This window comes from Sapajus apella, unplaced genomic scaffold (genome assembly GCF_009761245.1).
Source record: "Sapajus apella isolate SASKATOON/1434 unplaced genomic scaffold, GSC_monkey_1.0 scaffold111, whole genome shotgun sequence".
Taxonomy (NCBI): Eukaryota; Metazoa; Chordata; class Mammalia; order Primates; family Cebidae; genus Sapajus; species Sapajus apella.
This window is the reverse complement of record NW_022437051.1, coordinates 1,908,243-1,928,689: the sequence shown is the minus strand read 5'-3', so window position 1 is coordinate 1,928,689 and position 20,447 is coordinate 1,908,243. Positions and strand designations below refer to the sequence as shown.

Here is a 20,447-nt window from a genome sequence, read left to right as displayed (position 1 = left end):
CCCAGAACATAGCTGGCTTAACAAACGTTCCTTACTGCCTACTGCAGTTGTAATGAATTAAATGATTTTCTGTTGGTCTAAAGAACTCTACTGTTCTTGCATCCACATTCGGCTTAATATTAGCAACTGAATTAGGCATTGAGATCAAGCTGAACCACTATCTTATGAAATCAGAACTTTACTAAAGAATGTATGCCCCACATAATGACGGCTGCCCTTCTGTGGCCCCAGCAGATTGCTAGAGAAGGCAGCACTAGTTAGTCTAGCAGATCACTGTCACGGAGGAATGCAGGAAACTAGGCTTCGGGGTATCCTAGAGAAATCAACAATCTGCATTGTTACACACAGCTCTCAATCCACAAATGTAGACAATCTAATGAAAAACACGCTTCCAGCCCACTCACTGAACTTGCTGTTCACTCTCCACCAAGCGTCCTCTTCCCCCCCGAAATCACACAGCTTGCTCCCTCGCTGCGTTCAAGTCTCTGCTCTAATGTCCCCATCCTCAGGGAGGCCTTCCTTGGCCACTCATTCGAAAAGAGCAGCACACACACAGGTACTCCAAGCTTCTGATGCCCTTATCCTGTTTTCATTTATCACTATCTCTTCTTAGAAGCACGGGCATTAGATTTTTTTTTAACCTGTTTAGTGTCTGTTTCTACCATTATAACGGAAAGAAAGGAATTTGTTTTGTTCGCCAACTGTATTTTCCCAAAGGCTAAATTAGTCCTTGACAGATACTAACTACTCAATAAATATTCGTTGAATGAAAGGTTATCAAGCACTGATTGCCATAAAAGAGGTGATGAACTTGAAAATGTACATAATAATGTATTTGAAAATAGTTACACGGGAAAGTTCTTCCGTAACCTTGAACATGTTCTCACTTTTCAACAAGTTTATCAATTTTAGAATATGGATCAAGCTGCCATTAAAAGGATACGAGAAGCGGTCGTTCCACGTTGCTCTTTCGACGTATTCCAACATGACCACAGCTTTTATTGTTGTCAAAAGTTTGTTCCATGTTTCATCAAAATCTACTACTCTTGGTTTCAAAGACATTGTGCAAGTGTAGTGTTGAAATCTGTCAATTGAGAACAATAACAATGTCAGCATGAATTCCACAAGCTTAGTTATTTGTTTTTAAAGTGCTGCATAATTAAATAGCATGACATACGCAAGGAGTGAGAAAAGTGCCCGGTACACAACAAAACGTTAGCTCCATCTTTCCAAGACCACCCAGACAAGAAACATCACAGACTATTTAATAATCATTACAAACTCTAGGAACTGGAAGGTTTCTAGTACAAACTATTTATGATGAAGGGTATAGTTTCAAAGATTTATAGCTCTCATTTAATATTGTGAGGGAAAGAAACTGGGACCCACTTAAGCAAAAAGCCAACTTCCAAATAATGCAAGATATTCAACCAAAAGGTTTTGACACCAAATCCTTGTGGTTTGCACTCCTGAAAGTGGGGAATAAGGTAGCATGCAATGAAATATGAGAAGATACAAGAAAATGAAAGGGTTTAACTTCCTGAAGCATTAGTTTTGGTATTAGATTACAGAAGAAATTTACATTTATATTAAACCAAACAGGGATGAATTGTGGAGTAGAATATAAAATTCACATGACCTTTTAAGATTTAGAAAAAAGATTTCAAAGAAATGTCAGGTTTGCAGTGGAGAGCTTAAGGCTCCCTCCCAGATTCTTGGGGTATCTACCTCCCAGTTCTAATGAAAAGCATGGCTCTAGCAATGGAACCCCTGGCTCCAGTGAATTTGGTGAGCGTTTACGGGAGTTCAAAGACTCCTGCCTTGCAGACAAGCTGCATTTAAGAGTTAGCTGGTTTCTGGAACAAAAGGGTCCCAAGGTTATAGAAACTTGGTTCAAGCTAGATTCTAAATCTTTCCCAATATCGCATCAGATAATCAGAATTAAAAGAGAAACTTTCTAAGTGAAATTTAATTGCTCAAAAGAACGTTTTTCTGGCAAATGTTTTAACAACCTCCCTCAAGTCTCCCCTTATTAGCAGGACTGTGAAGCACCAACCTAGTCTGCAGCCAAGGCCAAAAAAGGATGAAACCTCTCTTCTCCTATCTCCCACCATGGGGGAAAGGGGAGGCAGAGAACAGGGAGGAGGGGACGATGCAGAAAGAGAACGAGCAAGGCAGTGGGGAGGATGGCAGCTGCACCGCCAGCCACAGCCCAGGAGAGGCCCTTCTACGTTCCCGGCTAAGAACTCAAGGAATCCCAGGAATAGCCTCCATGGAAAAGAGAAAAAAAAAAATCAGAGAAAAGTCAAATATCCAAAAGAGGGTATGCCATGTTGAATCATACCCTCTTTCCTCAACATACCAAAGCCTCCACCTCCTGGCCTTCAACTCAGTCCTGAACTATGTAGAACGGAACTGCAGTGATTTTACTGTGCAAAGTTGGAGAGAAGGTGGCAGTGGACGAGGTGGGAGAACCACTAAGTTTCCCAAGCTCTAAATGAGGGCATTAACCATACCTCTTTCTCTCCTTTGTTCGCCACATCCTATCATCAACTGTGCACATGAGTATTTCCTGAATCCATCCACTCCTGTGTAGCCCCACAAATGCTCTGGAATCAGGTCCTCAGCAGAAATAGTAACAGCTGTTAACATTTACACAGTATATACTGTGAGCCAAGCACCCTGTATCAACTCGTTTAATTCTCCCAGCAATCTGACAGGTAGTCCCCCTGTTCTCATTTTCTGAATATGAAAACTGAGTGGCAGGTGATTCAGAAACATGCTTAAGGTCACAGAGCTCCGTAATGGTGACATCAGGATTCAGACCTGTGCTGCGGCGTGTGCTCGGCTGCTGTGTGCAGCTGTGCTGCCTCACTAACGTGCTTGCTGGTCCTTGCCAGGCACCATTCCAAGTTCTGAGGATACGGTGGGCAGAAACAAAGTTCTTGACTTCAAGATCAGAATCTTAGCTCTTGCCCTTATCAAAGACACAAAAATAACCTACCTAGGCCAAAAGTTGACCATGTTACTTTGTACATAAAGCTGTTTGTTGTTTCCTTTTACAGACAGCACTCAGTTTAGGCTCAACTGCAACATGGCACCCAAGCTCCTCCTCTCCTGGGACTACCTACCATGACAAGAGAATCCAGGAACTTCTCACTGCTTGGAGATCACTGAACACATCAGCCTGATTCATACATTTGCCTTTACTCTTACTAGTTTCTCTACCTAAAGTGCTTCTCTTTTCCTTAGCCATTCCACCTAACTCTTACTGATAGTCTAACGTTGGTCCATCAGCCTTTTTTTTTCCTTTTTTTTCTGAGACAGAGTCTCCCTCTGTCACCCAGGTTGGAGTGCAATGGTGAGATCTCAGTTTACTGCAACCTCTGCCTCCTGGGTTGAAGTGATTCTCCTGCCTCAGCCTCTCAAGTAGCTGGGATTACAGGCACAACTCACCACACTTGGCTAATTTTTGTATTTTTAGTAGAGATGGGGTTTCACCATGTTGGCCAGATTGGTCTCGAACTCCTGAGTCTCAAATGATCTGCTCGCCTTGGCCTCCCAAAGTGATGGAATTATAGGTGTGAGCCACTGTGCCCAGCCTACATCTGCTTTTAAGAAACTTTCTGGGACCATTTAAGCCACAGAAGGTGTCCTATCGTAGGTATTATCTGAGAACTCCACACTTTCCTCTGTTGGAGCACTTCATCACTCTCAACTAGAATTACCTGAATGTTTCTGAGAGTGGGGACAAGTCTGTTAACTGCCTATCAAAAAGCTGGCGATGCTCCCCTCACATTCACCCTCTCCCCTTATAAAATGAAATCATATTAAACACACTGCTTGCAAATTAGTTTAAGAGCTGCACAGATTTTTTTTTTGCTTTATGGAATCAGACTGACACTGACTTCTCTATTGAGACTGATAGATTTATGGTTCTATAAGGAAAATACACGGTTACAATCCATGCTTGGATGGATAGAAACTCTGGAAGCCAAGGTGAGAGAAGCACTGGCCTCCTGCAACACACCAAAAACTGACAGCCCAACAGCAGGAAGTATGCCGCAACAGTCTGTCAGATTCTCTGCTTGCTAGCTGTATAAGTAGGAAAATAAAGTTTCTTTTGTTTTCTTGAAATTGTTTAATAATAACATTCATGGAAAGTTTACATAAGGATGTGAAAGAGACAGGACAAAGAAAGAAAGAGGACCATGGCAGGGTGCCGTGGCTCACGGCTGTAATCCCAGCACTTTGGGAGGCTGAGGCAGGCGGATCATCTGAGGTCAGGAGTTCAAGACCAGCCTAACCACTATGGTAAAACCCTGTCTCTCCTAAAAATGCAAAAATTAGCCAGGGGTGGTAGCACATGCCTGTAGTCCCAGCTACTCGGAAGGCTGAGACAGGAGAATTGCTTGAACCTGGGAGGTGGAGGCTGCAGTGAGCCGAGATTGTGCCATTGCACTCCAGCCTGGGTAACAGAGCGAGACTCCATCTCAAAAAAAGAGAAAGAAAGAAAAAGAAAGAGGACCACAGCCACACTACTTTACTTTCTAGCTCCCAAGCTGTCAAATAATTCATAAATCTATCAGTCTTGTTCTTCATTACTGTGCCTTAGCGAGATTCCCACGTGCACTCAGATTGTGTCCCATCAGGTAACTGCAAATCCAAGTCTCCTGAAATCACCACAGTCCCCTTTGGCTTTCTTGTGAGTTCCACTCTTGCAACAATGGAGTTTTAGCACACACAGGTACAGTGCCTAGGGCATAAGACTTATGGGACCTAAAACACACACACACATACACACACTCTTTCTCCACATTTTTAAAAACTGTAAAATAAAAATTTATATTTAATTACCTGTTTCCATAAAATATTAAGTCAACATTAATATAATACTTGCAACATTTTTGTTACATTTGAAAACACTTGTAGATTAGATTTCCTAAGTGCGTAATTTCTAAATATGCACGATTGTCAATAATAATCTCAAAAGTGAATTATAAAATGCAGTTACCATATGACTCGGCAATTCCACAAAGAAAAATAAAACTCCCAAGAGAAATACAACATATTCACGTAAAAACTGGTATAGAAATGTTCACTGCAGTATCATTCATAAAGGCCTTTGAAACAGCCCAAGTGTGTATCAACTGATAAATGGTTAAATTAAATGTGATATATCCATACAATAAATTATTATTTGGAAATACAAGGCAATAAAGTACCCATACACACCACCACATGGATGAACCTCAAAAACATTGTACTAAGTGAATGAAGAGGGCCACAAAACAGCCACATAATGTACAACTCTATTTATATGGAGTATCAAGAATAGGCAAATCTATAGAGACGGAAAGTAGATGAGTGGTTGCCTAGGGAACTTGGGGAAAGTGGGAAATGACTGCCAATAAGGTGATGACAATGCTCGAAAGTTGACTGTCATGACAGCTGCACAACTATACACTAAAAACCACTCCATTGTGTGTTCAAACTGAATGGTATGTGCAGTATCTCTCAATAAAGCTGCTATACATTTAAAAGTGAATTCTAAAAATCACACCAAAAATTTTACAGCACTGTAACGGGGATGTGGTGGAAATAAGTATTAACACATCCACATGGTCGCTTAGCATAAAATTCTGAAATCTCAATCTCTCTCCCACCACTCCTGTGTATGACCTAGTGGCCACCTCCCATCACCAAAGGCAGTAAGTTTTCTATGTTCCTGGGTGTATTTTAGACATATATGTTGATTTGTTATTCCCTTTTACATAATACAAATGTGGTCTTTCTTTCATCTGTTTTACATAAATGGTATACTATTCAGATTGCTACATATCTGCTTTTTTCTCTTAAGAGTGTATTTGGACCCAGGTGCGGTGGCTCATGCCTGTAAGCCCAGCACTTTGGGAGGTTAAGGCAGGTGGATCACTTGAAGTCAGGAGTTCGAGACCAGCTGGCAACATGGTGAAACCTCATCTCTATTAAAAAAATACAAAAATTAGCCAGGCATGGTGGTAGGTGCCTGTAATCCCAGCTACGCAGGAGGCTGTGTCAGAAGAATCACTTGAACCTGGGAGGCAGAGGTTGTGTAGTTAGCCGAGATCGTGCCACTGCACTCCAGCCTGGGCAAAAGAGCAAGACCCTGTCTCAAAAAATAATAATAATAATAAATAAATAAAAATCATATTAAAAAAATTTACAGATATAATGATATGCTGTCTGAAATTTGCTTCACAATTAAACAGCTTGCTCATGAGCTGATAACTGTTAAGGATGAGTAACAGGGACATGGAGATTTATTACAATGTTCTTTTTTTTTTTGTATGTGTTTACAATTTTCCATATTAAAGGAATCTAAAAAATCCTACTCCTCACAAACATCATTAATATTTTCATAAATTTGGAGGAGAAAGCACATCATCTCTCACTAACTGAAAGCTGTGACGAAACTTCTTCCCTTCTGAGAATCTTAACTTTCCTGTTTTAGGCTTCCAAAGTTGCAGAAGAGCACACAAAACACATGGTACTGTCCCTAAGTATGATGTGCTAACATAGCCTGACAGAATGTCCACCCCCAAACATTTACTAATAGCAGAAATAAAAAATATATATAACTTTGTTAAGATCAGATGAATTTTAACTTGGGGTGATCCTGCTCTTCATTTAGACATTTTTCAAATAAAGAGATTTATTCCTGTGAACTCACCCGGGCAAAAAGAAACAATTTAGATAATTTCAGCAGGTAAAAGTTACAGTATCTCAAAAGATTCACTTTGGTGTGTCATATTTTAGTTGCCTTTTTATTTATTTTCTTTTTTTTTTTGAGACAAAGTCTCACTCTGCAGCCCAAGCTGGAGTGCATGGCGCAATCTCAGCTCACTGCAACCTCTGCCTCCCAAGTTCAAGCGATTGTCCTGCCTCAGCCTCCTGAGTAGCTGGGACTACAGGTATGTATCACCAAGCCTAGCTAACTGTTTTTACATTTTCAGTAGAGACAGGGTTTCACCATGTTAGCCAGGATGGTCTCGATCTCTTGACCTCGTGATCCGCGCCCACCTCAGCCTCCCAAAGTGCTGAGATTACAGGTATGATCCACGGCGCCTGGCCTTAGTTGCCTTCTAAAAGTATAATTATCAATACTGTAAACAGCTAACCACTTCCTATTTTGATTCTCTTCATAGTAAACAAAACTGAATGACAATTTTTTATTTCAGTATTGATCAGTAGCAGCAATAAAAATTGGGGATCCAAAAATTACCAGTAAGATACAATAGAGTGGTCTAAGTTGGTTTCAGATGGTTAAGACACTATAATTAGCTTTTCAAGTGCCACTCAATAGGCTTAGATTTCATTCTTAATACGCCAAATAAGAAAAACATTTAAGACCCAAAAAAGAGCGTAACAATAGTTCCCCACCAAAGCCTTATCTGAGAGGACACGTTAAGATCCCCAGTGGATGCCTGAAACTATGTTTTTTCATATACATACATGTCTATGATAAAGTTTAATATATAAATCAAGCACAGTAACTAACAATAAGATATAACAATTATCACATTATGCCGTAATAAAAGTTACGTGGAGTGTGGTCTCTCTCAGAATATCTCACTGTGCTGTACTCACCCTTCCTGTGAAGATGTGAGAAATACAACGCCTATGTAATGAGATGATGAGAGCTGAGTGACACAGGCACCAGAATGTCGGCATCAGCCTACTTCCTACCGACCTTCTGAATTCCTTCATGTGTGCTACCTTCCCTGACTTAGAGTAAACAGCTTGGTGTCATTCGTCTCTGGGGGTCCCTTGCTGAGTCTTCAAGCTTCTGGCACAATATGTTGCCATCAAGTGGAACTTGTCTCTGCTCATGTCTTCCACCCACCAGTGTAATACCTTTTCCACATTAACTAAGCACTTACTACACAATGTAACTATCACTTGTATAGTTTGAGGTCTGACACCAAAACTAGTAAGAATTTTTCTTTCTTCACAATTTATTTTTCTATCCTCATAATTTCTTTTCTTTCCTAATTGTGAAGAAAGAAAAAAGTTCTTACTAGACCTGCTTACGGCAGGTCTTTGCAACCTCAGCCTATTTATTTACCTTCCCTTATTGAGAACTTTCACCTTTTCATGTAAAAGAAGCACTCTGCTGCTTTCTGGCATATCCATATTGCTAGGGTCACTACTCCTGCACTTTGGGGGCCCTTATTAAATAAAATCAGGGTTACTTGAATACAAGTATTGCAAAACTGCAACAGTCTATCTGATAATCAAGACAGCTACTAAGTGACTAATGGCAGGAGCCATCGACAGTGTGGAGACACTGGACAAAGGGATGACTCACGTCTGAGCAGGACATGGCAAGATTTCATCACACTACTGAGAATGGTGCGGAATTTAATTATGAGTTTTTTCTGAATTTTTCCATTTAATATTTTCAGACCCCGCTGACCATGGGTAACTAAAATGCAGAAAACAAAACTGCGAATAAGTGGGGGCGGAGAGGTGGAATATGATATTAACTTGTCATTATTTTCCGTTTCCATAGGTGGACCCAAGGCTGCCAATGGTGCACACTGACCAAATATGCTGCCATCATTTAACATTAAAATAAGCCCCAAGAATGCATTTTCATCTTGCTGTATCAAATGAGTGAGCCATTGGATGTAACTAAGAATGCCCTTTCTTATTTGGAGATTTAGGGTGTAACGTTTTTTGTTGCAGTAAGGTCTGACCCACAGAGCTCTAAGTACTCCACAAATATTTCCATCGCGACTCTCTGGCTTTAGAATTTCTATTTTTATTTATTTACTTATTTTTGAGACACGATCTTGTTCCGCCACCCAGTGCAGCAGCGTGGTCCCAGCTCACTGCAGCCTTGACCTCCTGGGCTCAAGTGATCCTCCTGCCTCAGCCTCCCAAGTAGCTGGGACTATGGGGGCATACCACCGCACTCAGCTACTTTTTGTATTAGTAGAGACAGGTTTTCCCTACGTTGCCCAGGCTGGTCTTGAACTCCTGAGCTCAAGCTTCCAACAGCCTTGGCCTCCCAAAGTGCAGGCGTGCGCCACCGCACCCAGTCTAGAATTTCTAGTACAGGTATTGATCGACTTACGACCTATGCAACTTACAACCATTCGACTTTACGACCACAATCGCTAGCCACGACTGCTCCGCGTCTGGCAGCACAAACGTTGCCCAGCTGGGCGTTTGACGGTGCGGACCAGCTTCCGGCAGCACTACCATCTCCGCGTGCACCATTTCAACTGTTGTCCCAGACTCGGTACAGCAATTTGTGTTTTGTGTCTTGGATATTTTTCATCAAACCCCTCCCAATAAACTTCCTATACATTTCGAAGCAATGGACCCAAACATCAAACGATTTGCAAGGATTGAACGGATGGCAAATGATGTGTTTCATCCGTATCATGAAATTTATGAAGAAAAAAAGAAACATACAATTCAGACAAAGCTCACCATGTTTATGAAAAAAACCAACTCCGGTAACCCCAACTGCTGCCTCAGATGAGGACATCAACGATCCGCAGCCAAGCACCAGCGGCCAATAAAATGTTTCGTACATGTTTATATATTTTGATATGTTTTGCAATTGGGAAAATGTTTCCTATGGTATTTTTTACACCTGTATTTTGTATTTTTGTATGCACCTGTATTTTATAATTTTGTATGTTTTGCAAATATTAAACCAGTTGTACTGGTAATGCAGTGTTTTACTTAAACCTGACGAATGTAAAAATAAGAAACAAAATGGTGTAGAGATGATACAAATGGCATAAAATGAACAAAGAAAATTATGATATATAACAATAATGAAAGAAAATTATGATAAAATATGACTTAAAGATTTTTATAACATCATTTCACAGTACTGTACATATAGCCTACTCAACTTACGACCAAATCGTGTTACGACCGGTCTGTCGGAACCAATTGTGGTCCTAGGTTGAGCATTAGCTATAGTACATATTTTAAAAAAAGAAATGAGTTGGGGAAAAAAAGAGTGAACAGACATATAGCGTGTGCCAAAATGTATACTGCAGGAAAACATCCTGAAGTCTCAAAACGGGAAGACATAGTGGGGAGTAGGGAATGTATTTATAATACAATAAGCATGTTATAGAAACCAACTGCACCAGGTGTCGTGGCTCACACCTGTAATCCCAGTACTCTGAGAGATTGAGGTGGGAGGATCACTTGAGCCTGCGAGTTTGAAACTAGCCTGATCAACATAGAGACCTGGTCTTTGCAAAAAACAAAATTATAATAGTTGGGCCCCCTGATAACACGTGCCGCCAGGTGTCACAGCTACTCAGGAGGCTAAGGTGGGAACATGGCTTGAGCACAGGAAAAGTTCAAGGTTATAGTAAGCTACAAGGGCACCACTCACTCCAGCCTGGGCCAAAAGACTGAGATCTTGTCTCAAAAAAGCAGCCATCTGCTTCCAAAAATAAACCCACTTCACCAGAATAAGAGACCCCTCTCTGCAATGAACTTTAGACTCCCCCATAGGCCCACACAGTCTGTACTTTGTTTTTTTAAGTTTTCGCATCGCTCTTATCAGCTTGAAGTTTAACGTCTTTTTCACTTGCTTTCTCATTTTTTCAATAATCTAGTCAATGAATTTAAGAAACTGACCTTTTTAAAAAAACTATTCTCATATATGTATCCCAGATCTCAGGTAAGTTAGAGAACTTGAATTTCTGAGTCCCTCATGACTAGACAAACCCATTTTTGCATGAATACTAGACAAAGCTAGAACCAACTAGCCTTTACACAAATTATTAAAACATGAAGAACACATTTTTTTGGCTGTGTGCAGTGGCCCATACCTATAATCCCAGCACTCTGGGAGGCCGAGACAGGCAGATTGCTTGAGCCCAGAAGTTCGCAGGCAACCTGGGCAACATGGTGAACCCCACCTCCACAAAATACAAACACATTAGCCAGGTATGCTGGCATGCACCCGTAGACCCAGCTACTAGGGAGGCTGGGATGGAAGGATCCCTGGAGCCCAAGCTGTGACTGTACCACTGCAATCTACAGCATTTGCTGGCTTCTATATAATACATTAAATGTCCTGACACTCCTATAGAAGACACAGGAATCGAAGAATAATTAAAAAGGGGATACGGGTATAGCAGATGCATATCAATTATCCCTCTAGTAACTTTCTTGACACCTCCTGTTTACAAACCCATAGAGAGACAGTGAGGTGGCTCAAGCCTAATCCCAGCATTCTGAAAGTGAGTTATGATGGCACTGCTGCACTCCAGCCTGGGAAACAGAGCCAGACCTTGTCTCTCAAAATAAAAAAATCCAGGCCAGGTGCAGCAGCTCACACCTGTAATCCCAGCACTTTGGGAGGCTGAGGCGTGTGGATCACCTGAGGTCAGGAGTTCGAGACCAGCCTGGCTAACATGGTGAAACCCCATTTCTACTAAAAATTATCCAGGAGTGGTGGTGCATGCCTGTTATCCCTGCTTCTCAGGAGGCTGAGGCAGGAGAATCACCTGAACCTGGGGGGCAGAGGTTGTAGTGGGTCGAGATGGCTCAACTGCACTCCTGCTTGGGCAGCAAGAGCAAAACTCCATTTCAAAAAAATAAAATTAAAAATAAATTCCGATACATGCTATGACAAGAATGAATCTTGAAGACATTACACCAAGTCAAATACATCAAACACAAAGTGAAAAATATCTTATGGTCCTGCTTAAAACTATATATGCGGGGAAATTCATAAAGACAAAGATTTTATCAGATGCTGGGGGCAGGGGAAATGGGGAGCTACTGCTTAACGGTTGCAGAGTTTCTGTCTAGTAACAAAAAAGTTTTGGAAATGGTGGTGAGGGTCACGATCACACTGTAAATGCAATTAACACCACTGAACTATACCCTTAATGATAGTTAAAATGGTAAATTGTATGTTATGTTTTACCACAATATAAAAATACAAAAAAAAAAAACTGTCCTTATTCATAGTGCTTAAAAACTAGATCACAAGTACAAAGTTCTGATGCCAGCAAAGTATCTGAATCTCACTGCAAAATACTCTCTGAAAATTTTTTAATGGATGCACTCTAATCAAAACAATACTTGGAGTATGCCAAAATGTTATTTTTGGTTCAGACTATTATCAAATACATAAAATAGAAATATTTTGAGATAAAATTCTTCTCAATGCTCAGGACTACTGGGGGATCTTTCTCTTGATGTCACATTATTGATTATTTTGGTAATTATATATAACTTACGTAATTACTATTACTATTAGAAAGGTTATCTTCGGCTGGGCATGGTAGCTCACGCTTATAATCCCAGCACTTTGGGAGGCCAAGGTGGGCAGATAACTTGAGGTCAGGAGTTCGAGACCAGCCTGGCCAACATGGTGAAACCCCATCTCTACTAAAAATACAAAAATTAGTCAGGTGCGGTGGCAGGCTACTCAGGAGGCTGAGGCAGGAGAATCGCTTGAACCTAGGAGGCAGAGGTTGTGGCAAGCCAAGATTGTGCCACTGCACCACAGCAACCTGGGCAACAGAACAAGAATCCATCTCAAAAAAAAAATGTAAGGAAAAGAAAAAGAAAGGTATCTTCTATTTCCCACTGTCAGAAAATAGTAGTTATAAATAAAGGGGAATGGCAAGCATAAATCCTGTGGTGGTGGACGGTAATTAAAGGTCTCATTTACAAACTCATGGTTTTAAATCCAAAAACACACATATACCTGCAGATACAAAGATATAAACATAGATATTTGTGTCTGCATAGATGAATACACATATATTTCTAGCTCTGCTCACTGAGAAGGGCCTAGGAGCAATGACACCACAGGGGCAATGAGCACAAGCAGAACCTACATCTTGGTTTCTAAATATCATTCTCCAATAAAAGAAACCAGAGCTACTCTGGAAAAGTGACTGACTCCACGGCTGGAGCAGGAAAAATACAAGGTAAACCTAGAACATGTATGATATCAGGAAACAGAAGGTGCTTTCCCCACACAAAAAGAGGGTGGGGGCATATCTAAAGGACACAAGCCAAACTAAAGGTCAAATCTGGAACAAATCAAGCAACAAAATGATGACTGGGTTACATGATAAACCACAGGCAGATCACAGTGACTTATGCCTGCTGTAATCCCAACACTTTGTGAGGCCTGGCTGGAGGATCACCTGAGCCAAGGAGTTCAAAACCAGTCTGGAGTGTAGCCTGTACTTTCAATCTCCTTCAACTGAATTAAAACAAAGCCAAGATATTAAAAAAAAATTAAACATGGCAAATCCATGTTTCATTCTTTGAAAAGCAGCCACAATAGAAAAACACTAAGTCGCTGAGTTAACGGATATAACTAACGTTATTTATAACGTTAAACTATATGAGAGGCCAGGTACAGTAGCTCACGCCTGTAATCCCAGCACTTTGGGAGGCCGAGGTGGGCAGATCACTTGGGGTCAGGAGTTTAAGACCAGCCTGGTCAACATGGCAAAACCCCATTTCTACTAAAAATACAAAAATTAGCCAGGCGTGGTGGCAGGCACCTGTAGTCCCAGCTACTTGGGAGGCTGAGGCAGGAGAATCACATGAATCCAGGAGGCAGAGGTTGCAGTGAGCCGAGAACACGCCATTACACGCCAGCAGGGGCAACAAGAACAAAACTTTGTCCCAAACAATCAAACAAAACAGTATCAGTCTGAATTTTCAATTCTCCAGAATAACAAAGCTTAAAGCAAAAGAAAATATTGCACCTCTCCCCCTCCAAAGGAAAATCAACAGGGTTCAATGTACCCCCAAAGTTTCTACAGATCCAACATCACAACCTTAACCTAACACTCCTACTGATTGTCTCAAAACCTTTAAGAATCAAAGAATTGTTTCAAATAAGCCTTTCCCAATGAAAAGCCAAATATAAAGTACTGACATAGAAATCTGTATATTCTTAAAGGTGGTAACCCAAAGATTATGCTAACTGAAATGTGACAGATACATTACTGTTAAGATTCAAACTCAAGCACAGAGCCAGATCACTCTAAACAGATATTGCGATTAGCTGATTACTAAGAGAGGGTTCAGTCTTGGATCAGTAACTTGTTATAAATCTCCTAACATTCCAAATTGCTGCTTGTTTTTCCAAGATTTAACATGAGCCAGTCATAAATCTTCATAATATTAAGATTCTAGGGCTGATCCTGTCATCAATTTACTTAAAAATAACTGATAGTGGCTGGGCGCAGTGGCACCTGCCTGTAATCCCAGCACTTTGGGAGGCCAAGGTGGGCAGAGCACAAGGTCAAGAGATCAAGACCATCCTGGCCAACACAGTAAAACCCCGTCTCTACTAAAATATAAAAATTAGCTGGGTGTGGTGGCATGCACCTGTAGTCCCAGCTACTCGGGAGGCTGAGGCAGGAGAACTGCTTGAAGTCAGGGGGGCAGAGGTTGCAGTGAGCCGAGATCGCGCCACTGCACTCCAGCCTGGTGCCTGACAAAAAAGCGAGACTGTCTCAAAAAAAATAAATAAATAACTGATAGTACATATGAAACACTGCTTTCAATCATAGCCAGACATTTTTCCAGACTACCCAAAGAACAGGCAGATAAGGAAGAACACAAAAGAAACGGTGCAAACTTTTGTAAAAAGTCTCACAAAAAGAAAGAGCTTTTTGCAGTGAGGGAGGAAAAACTGTTTCCACCCTTACTCCTAAGGGTGGAAAAAATGTTGGGTACTATGTTCAGCACCTGAGTGATGGGATCATTCATATCCTAAACCCCAGCATCACACAATATACCCAGGAACAAACCTACACAAGTACTGCGTGAATCTAAAATAAAAGCTGAAAAAAATAAAAGAAATAAGCAGCCTGGCCAACATGGTGAAACCCCATCTCTACTAAAAATACAAAAATTAGCCAGGTGTGATGGAGGGTGCCTGTAGTCCCAGCTACTTGGAAGGCTGAGGCAGGAGAATCGCCTGAACCCAGGAGGATGAAGTGAGCTGAGATCAAGCCCCTGCATTCCAGCCTGGGCAACTCCGTCTCAAAAAACAAAAAACAAAAAACAAAAAAAAAAGAAAAGAAAAGAAACAAGGTGGGGCACAGTGGATTACACCTGTAATCCTAACACAGAGGCTGAGGTGAGAGGATTATTTGAGCCCAGGGGTTCAAGATCAGCCTGGGCAACACAGTGAGGCCCCTTTTGCTCTCATCCATGGTGGAGTGCAGCGGCTCAACGCAGCGTGGACCTCGTGGGTTCAAGTGATCCTCCTACCTCAACCTCACTAGTAGCTGGGACCACAGCCCTGTACCACCACACATGGCCAATTTCTATATTTTGCCCAACCTGGTCTCAAGCTGCTGGGCTCAAGTGATCCACCCACCTCAGCCTCCCAAAGTGCTGGGATTACAGGCCGGGGCCAGCACACCTGGCCGGAAACAGCTTTTTAAACAATTCCACACCTGTAGGTCAAAAACTTAACGAAACCAGCCTGGCCAACCTGGTGAAGCTCCATCTCTACTTAAAATACAAACTCCAGCCTGGGTAACAGAGCGAGACTCCATCTCAAAATAAATAAATAGATAAACTTAACAATGGCAGGGACCAAATCAGAAAATGCTGCGTACTCCATAGTTTTCTCCTCTTTTTTTTTTTTTTTTTTTTTGAGGTGGAGTCTCGCTCTGTCACAAGGGTGGAGTGCAGGGCGTGATCTCCGCTCACTGCAACCTCTGCCTCCCAAGTTCAAGTGATTCTCCTGCCTTGATCTCTTGACCTCATGATCTGTCCGCCTCGGCCTCCCAAAGTGCTCAGATTACAGGCGTAAGCTGCCTTACCTGGCCCCTCCTTTCTACATTCTGTGTTCTCATCTTATTTCATAACTTAAATACTGTTTAATACTCTAAAAAATACAAATGTCAAAGCAAGTAAAGTGTGCTACCATTTCTGCAAATTGGGGACAATATTCACTTGTATGTGCACAAATTTTTTTTCAAAGGATATCTAAGAAAGAGCTAACAATGTTTGATTCCAAGGAAAGCCGGATGACAAGGGTACAAGAAGTGGAGGGAGATTATCAGTCTTTTCCCCATGGATCATTTTATATTTTGGTTTTCTGTTTGTTTTAGAGACAGAGTCTCACTCTGTCACTCAGGCTGGAGTGCACTGGTGCAATCACAGATCACTGCAGCCTCCAATCTGGTCATCTGGCCTCAACTTCTCAATAGTCAGTACTACAGGTGTGCACTACCGCGCCTGGCTGTTTTTTAAAATTATTTTTTGTAGACACGGGGTCTCACCATGTCTCCAAGACTAACATTTTAAATTGTGAACCACGTGAATACAGTTTTTCTTCAAAACATAAGTATAGTATACCAATAAATAAATGCTGACGACTCTCCACATCCATCTTTCTCTCCTCACTAGAACCTAAGTTCCATGAAGCCAGAGATTTTTTTAACTACTATATCCACACATCCGGTCTAAAGCTGGTGCTTGAGAAGCCCTCGTTGAATGAATAAATCACTCCTTAACTTCTCACTAAGTTCCACACTTACTTCCAATCACCTACTCCTCGCCTCCACTGGAACAACTAGATCCAATTTAACCAGTCCAATCCAACTCCAACCCATACAACAGCCTGACCCTGCCAATTCCTGCCGCCTCTTCCTCTTCTCGGTACACAGCATCATCACCCTCCAGCAGAAGCCAAAAACCCAGGAGTGACCCCTGTCCCAACTGCATGCTCATCCAAAACATGACAATTTCAGTAAGTATCTTCAACTCCAAAACACATCTCAAAACATTTTCACTGGTCTCCTTGTGTCTCTTTTCCAAACGGCAGTCTGATTCTCAATCAGACCTTACCACTCCCAGTTTAGAAGAGTTCCAAAAGCCTTTTAAAGCCTCAGAAGAACAAAAGCCAACGTGATCCAGCCACTGGTGAGGACCCACCCTTAATCTCTCTCTCTTTTTTTTTTATTTTAAAAAAGAGAGCAAAGTCTACTTTTGCAGTCTGGGTTAAGAGACCGGGGAGAGCGCGAACACAGTCCACCTTAAGCCACTTTCAGTTTGTAGGATCCCAGCTTGACAGCACCTCAAGGCTTCTGCATTTGCTCCTCCCTAAAATAGAAACTTTTCCCTCAGAATTTCAAACTTTACCTTGGGAAGGTCTTTTCAGATTACAGTATCTGAAGTAATCCCCCAGCCACTACCACAACTCCTTACCTTATTTCCTACACAGCACTTATTCTCTGAGGTTATCTGTTTACTGTCTGTCTCTCCATCCCAAGCCAGAATTGATACCCTGAGAGGATCAATTTAATGTGAAATTTAATGTGTCTTGTTTACCCTTGTACCCTTAATGCCTGCAGCACTGCTTGGCAAATAAACCAGGTGCTTAATATTTGTCAACTGACAGATAAGGCAAAAATGACTTTAAAGAAAGCCCACAACATTTAATCTACTGACAAACTGGTGAGGATAAAAGACATGGATAATCTTCATATTTATAGAGCACAGAAAGCCACCAAAGAGGATGGAGAATGAAGAGTATTTCAGAGGCAGAACAACCAAATACTCAAAAGACAATTGGAAAGGAATTTTTCCCAGGTTATGTGAATGCACATTGTAGAAATGTTCCAACTCATAAACAGCAACTAAAAAAAAAAAAAAATTCATAACACTATGGGCTGGGCGCAGTGGCTCAGGCCTGTAATCCCAACACTTTGGGAGGCCAAAGCAGGAGGATCACCTGAGGTCAGGAGTTTGAGACCAGCCTGGCCAACATGGTGTAAACCCCATCTCTACTAAAAATACAGAATTAGCCGGGTGTGGTGGCACATGCCAGTAATGCCAGCTACTTGGAAGTCTGAGGCAGGTGAATTGCTTAAACCCGGGAGGCGAATCACACACCACTGCACTCCAGCCTGGGTGACAAGAGTGAAACTCCATCTCGAAACAAAAAAAAACTATGTACTTCTGTTATCTCACGTAACTCTTTTGGAAAGATCTTCCAGATACTGCATACAGTCAAAAGAAGCAAAGTATAGCTAATCTGTTCGTGTGTCTGTCTTGAAAAGGAATGTACAATTCTAAAGGGCAGACAACAGTATTTTGAATGTTTTTAAGTGATTATTATGCAGTCAGTTGTCAATCCGATCAAAGTGATTATTTCCCATACTTTACTACGAAGATAGGCTTGGGACAAGTCTAGTTCAAAGACGTTTATACTGAACAGTCACAATCTACAGTGAATGTTAATAGTATGTATCTTCAAAATTTAAACGCCCAGAGTACTGGCCTTCAACTAGCAATATTTTAATCCATGGGGCAAAGGTGTGGTCTTAACATTAATAACAGCCTACAATTCACATATGTTTTATTTGCATGCACGTAACGGTAGGGAATGGTCCAGACTCCCTAGAGGGTAAGCAAGTGCTAGAAAGCGTGTGAGGATCTTATTTCACCAGACCCTAAGTGTTGAGACAAGAGGTCTAGCATGCACGTAGGATACTCCACCCCAAAGCTATCAATCTTTGCAGTCTGCGGAAACAAAAGTGAAAATACTCGTGGTAAGGATGCATGAGATTGATGCGCCCCCCCCCACACACACACACACAAACACACAGAGTTGTGTATTCGTGTGAGCACGCAAATATGCAGAAGAGTACACGCACTCTCACCTTCCCTCCTTCGGAGGAAAATGGGGCCGAGGGAGAGGCGGCCAAGATCGGGTTGGGGAGGCCTGGGATGCAGTCCAGGGGGTGGCAGGGCTCAGGGGTCAGCGCTCTGGGGAGCCGAGGTCACTTACAGGACACCATCTTCCCGGGCCTCCCCCTTTCATCCCTCTCCCCCGACCTCGTCGCCCCTAACTCCTCTCCTCCGCCCCAGCCCCGCCACCCATTAACCGGGAAGGGAAGTTTCCCGGCGCCTGCAGCCCGGCTCCCCGACCCTCAGCGGGGTTACCTTCTGCAGAAGCGGGGCAAGGGGCAGGGGGACAAGGGGAGGGGGAGGCAGGCCGAAGGAGTGAAGGACGAAGCCCCGGCGAGGAAGGTGGGCGGAGGCGGCGGCGGCGGCTGTCAGCTCGCGTTCCCCCGCTCACAGCGCAGCCATTACTGTGCGCCGAGGCCGCCTCCCCAGCCGGCCGCCGCCACCTACCCCGGAGACGCGGGGGGTGGGGAGCGAAGCCCGGGGAGCCCGCGCGCCGACACTCACCTGTCTCCGCGAGGAAACCCAGCGAAGTCCAAGGCCGCCGCCGCTCCCCGGCGGGACAGGGGCGGTAGGGAGGGGGGGAAGGGGAGACGGCCGGGCCGATCACGGGATCCGTAAAACAGTCGTCCTCCTCGGCACCCGGCTTTGCTCAACACACACCCTCCGGTCTCCTCCTTCCGCTGCTGCCAAACTCCCCCTCGGAAAGCAATGGTAGAGGCCGCGTTACGGCAAGCGCAGGGAGCCAAGCTTCGTGCGATTGCAAAAGGCCACGGAAATTAATATTCCGGGGATTCCTTGCTGGGCTTGCTGTCAATGAGGCAATTGCGGTTCGCTGAGCGGATGGACACAGTACTCTCCCACTCTCCGTTAGTCCAGGGACTGCTAATGATAATGTTGGAATGGTACTTTCATCAGAAGTATGTTTTCCTTGTTTCAGACCTATGTGACTATCCTAAGACAGCACAGTCCTCTTGCCACACACTGCCATGGGCTTTGCAAATGATCAAAAATATATTAGCAAAACTGCTTTGTCTCTCTGACAAACTCCTTGTCTAGTGGGTTTTTATCTACAGAGCAAGTCTTGGACATACGTGTATTTTCAATAAAGAAACTTCACATCTTTGTCACTGGCACCTCACCTTCACCAAGCCCCAAGCATATCAGCTTGAAGGGTTTTCCTCCCTTGGAGTTTTTCTTCTTTCTTTTTTTCCTCTAACATGGATCATAGGAAACAACCTCCCTTGGAGTTTTAAACAGTAAAGTTGACAAAAATGTAGAATTACTCATCACCTCCTCATATATGCAAGGCCACAGAGGAACAAAAGCCTGGCTTTAGTGCTTTTTGCCTTTCATATCTTCAAGAGCTCACGATCAGGGTCTTGTTCATTTGTAGGATTCAGCAAGCTTTTCCCTCCCACCTCTTCCTTCTAAACTGCGCCAACCCTTCAAGGCCTGTTTAAAACCCTGTCTCCTGACCTGATCAATCCCTAGAGTCTTCTAATCTGCTCCTCATGGTATATGAGGTCTATATTCTTTATTTCAGTAAAGAGTTTTTATATACTAAATTCAATTCAACAGTATTTTTCCATTATGTGACCTTTTTTCCACCCATGTTTTCCCCCTTTTATCTAGTGATTCTCAAAGTGCGGTCCCCAGACCCCTGGATATCCCTGAGGCCTTTACAGAGGCCACAAGGTTAACGACTAGTTTGTCAACAATGC

General features: G+C 42.6%; 1 protein-coding gene across 4 annotated transcripts in view; it reads right to left on the bottom strand.

The window, feature by feature from the left end:
* CUL2 (cullin 2) overlaps positions 1-19,431 on the bottom strand; it is an 82,330-nt gene extending 62,899 nt beyond the window's left edge. Inside the window, exons 1-2 of one of the 4 annotated variants that reach the window (XM_032259663.1) lie at positions 19,231-19,431; positions 944-1,084 (exon numbers count right to left, since the gene is read on the bottom strand). In XM_032259663.1, coding sequence (XP_032115554.1) covers positions 944-1,062 — 119 coding nt within the window. In that variant the 5' untranslated portion in view covers positions 1,063-1,084; positions 19,231-19,431. The other 3 variants (XM_032259660.1, XM_032259661.1, XM_032259662.1) reach the window with 3 other exon arrangements.
* Between the last annotated feature and the right edge of the window lie 1,016 nt (positions 19,432-20,447).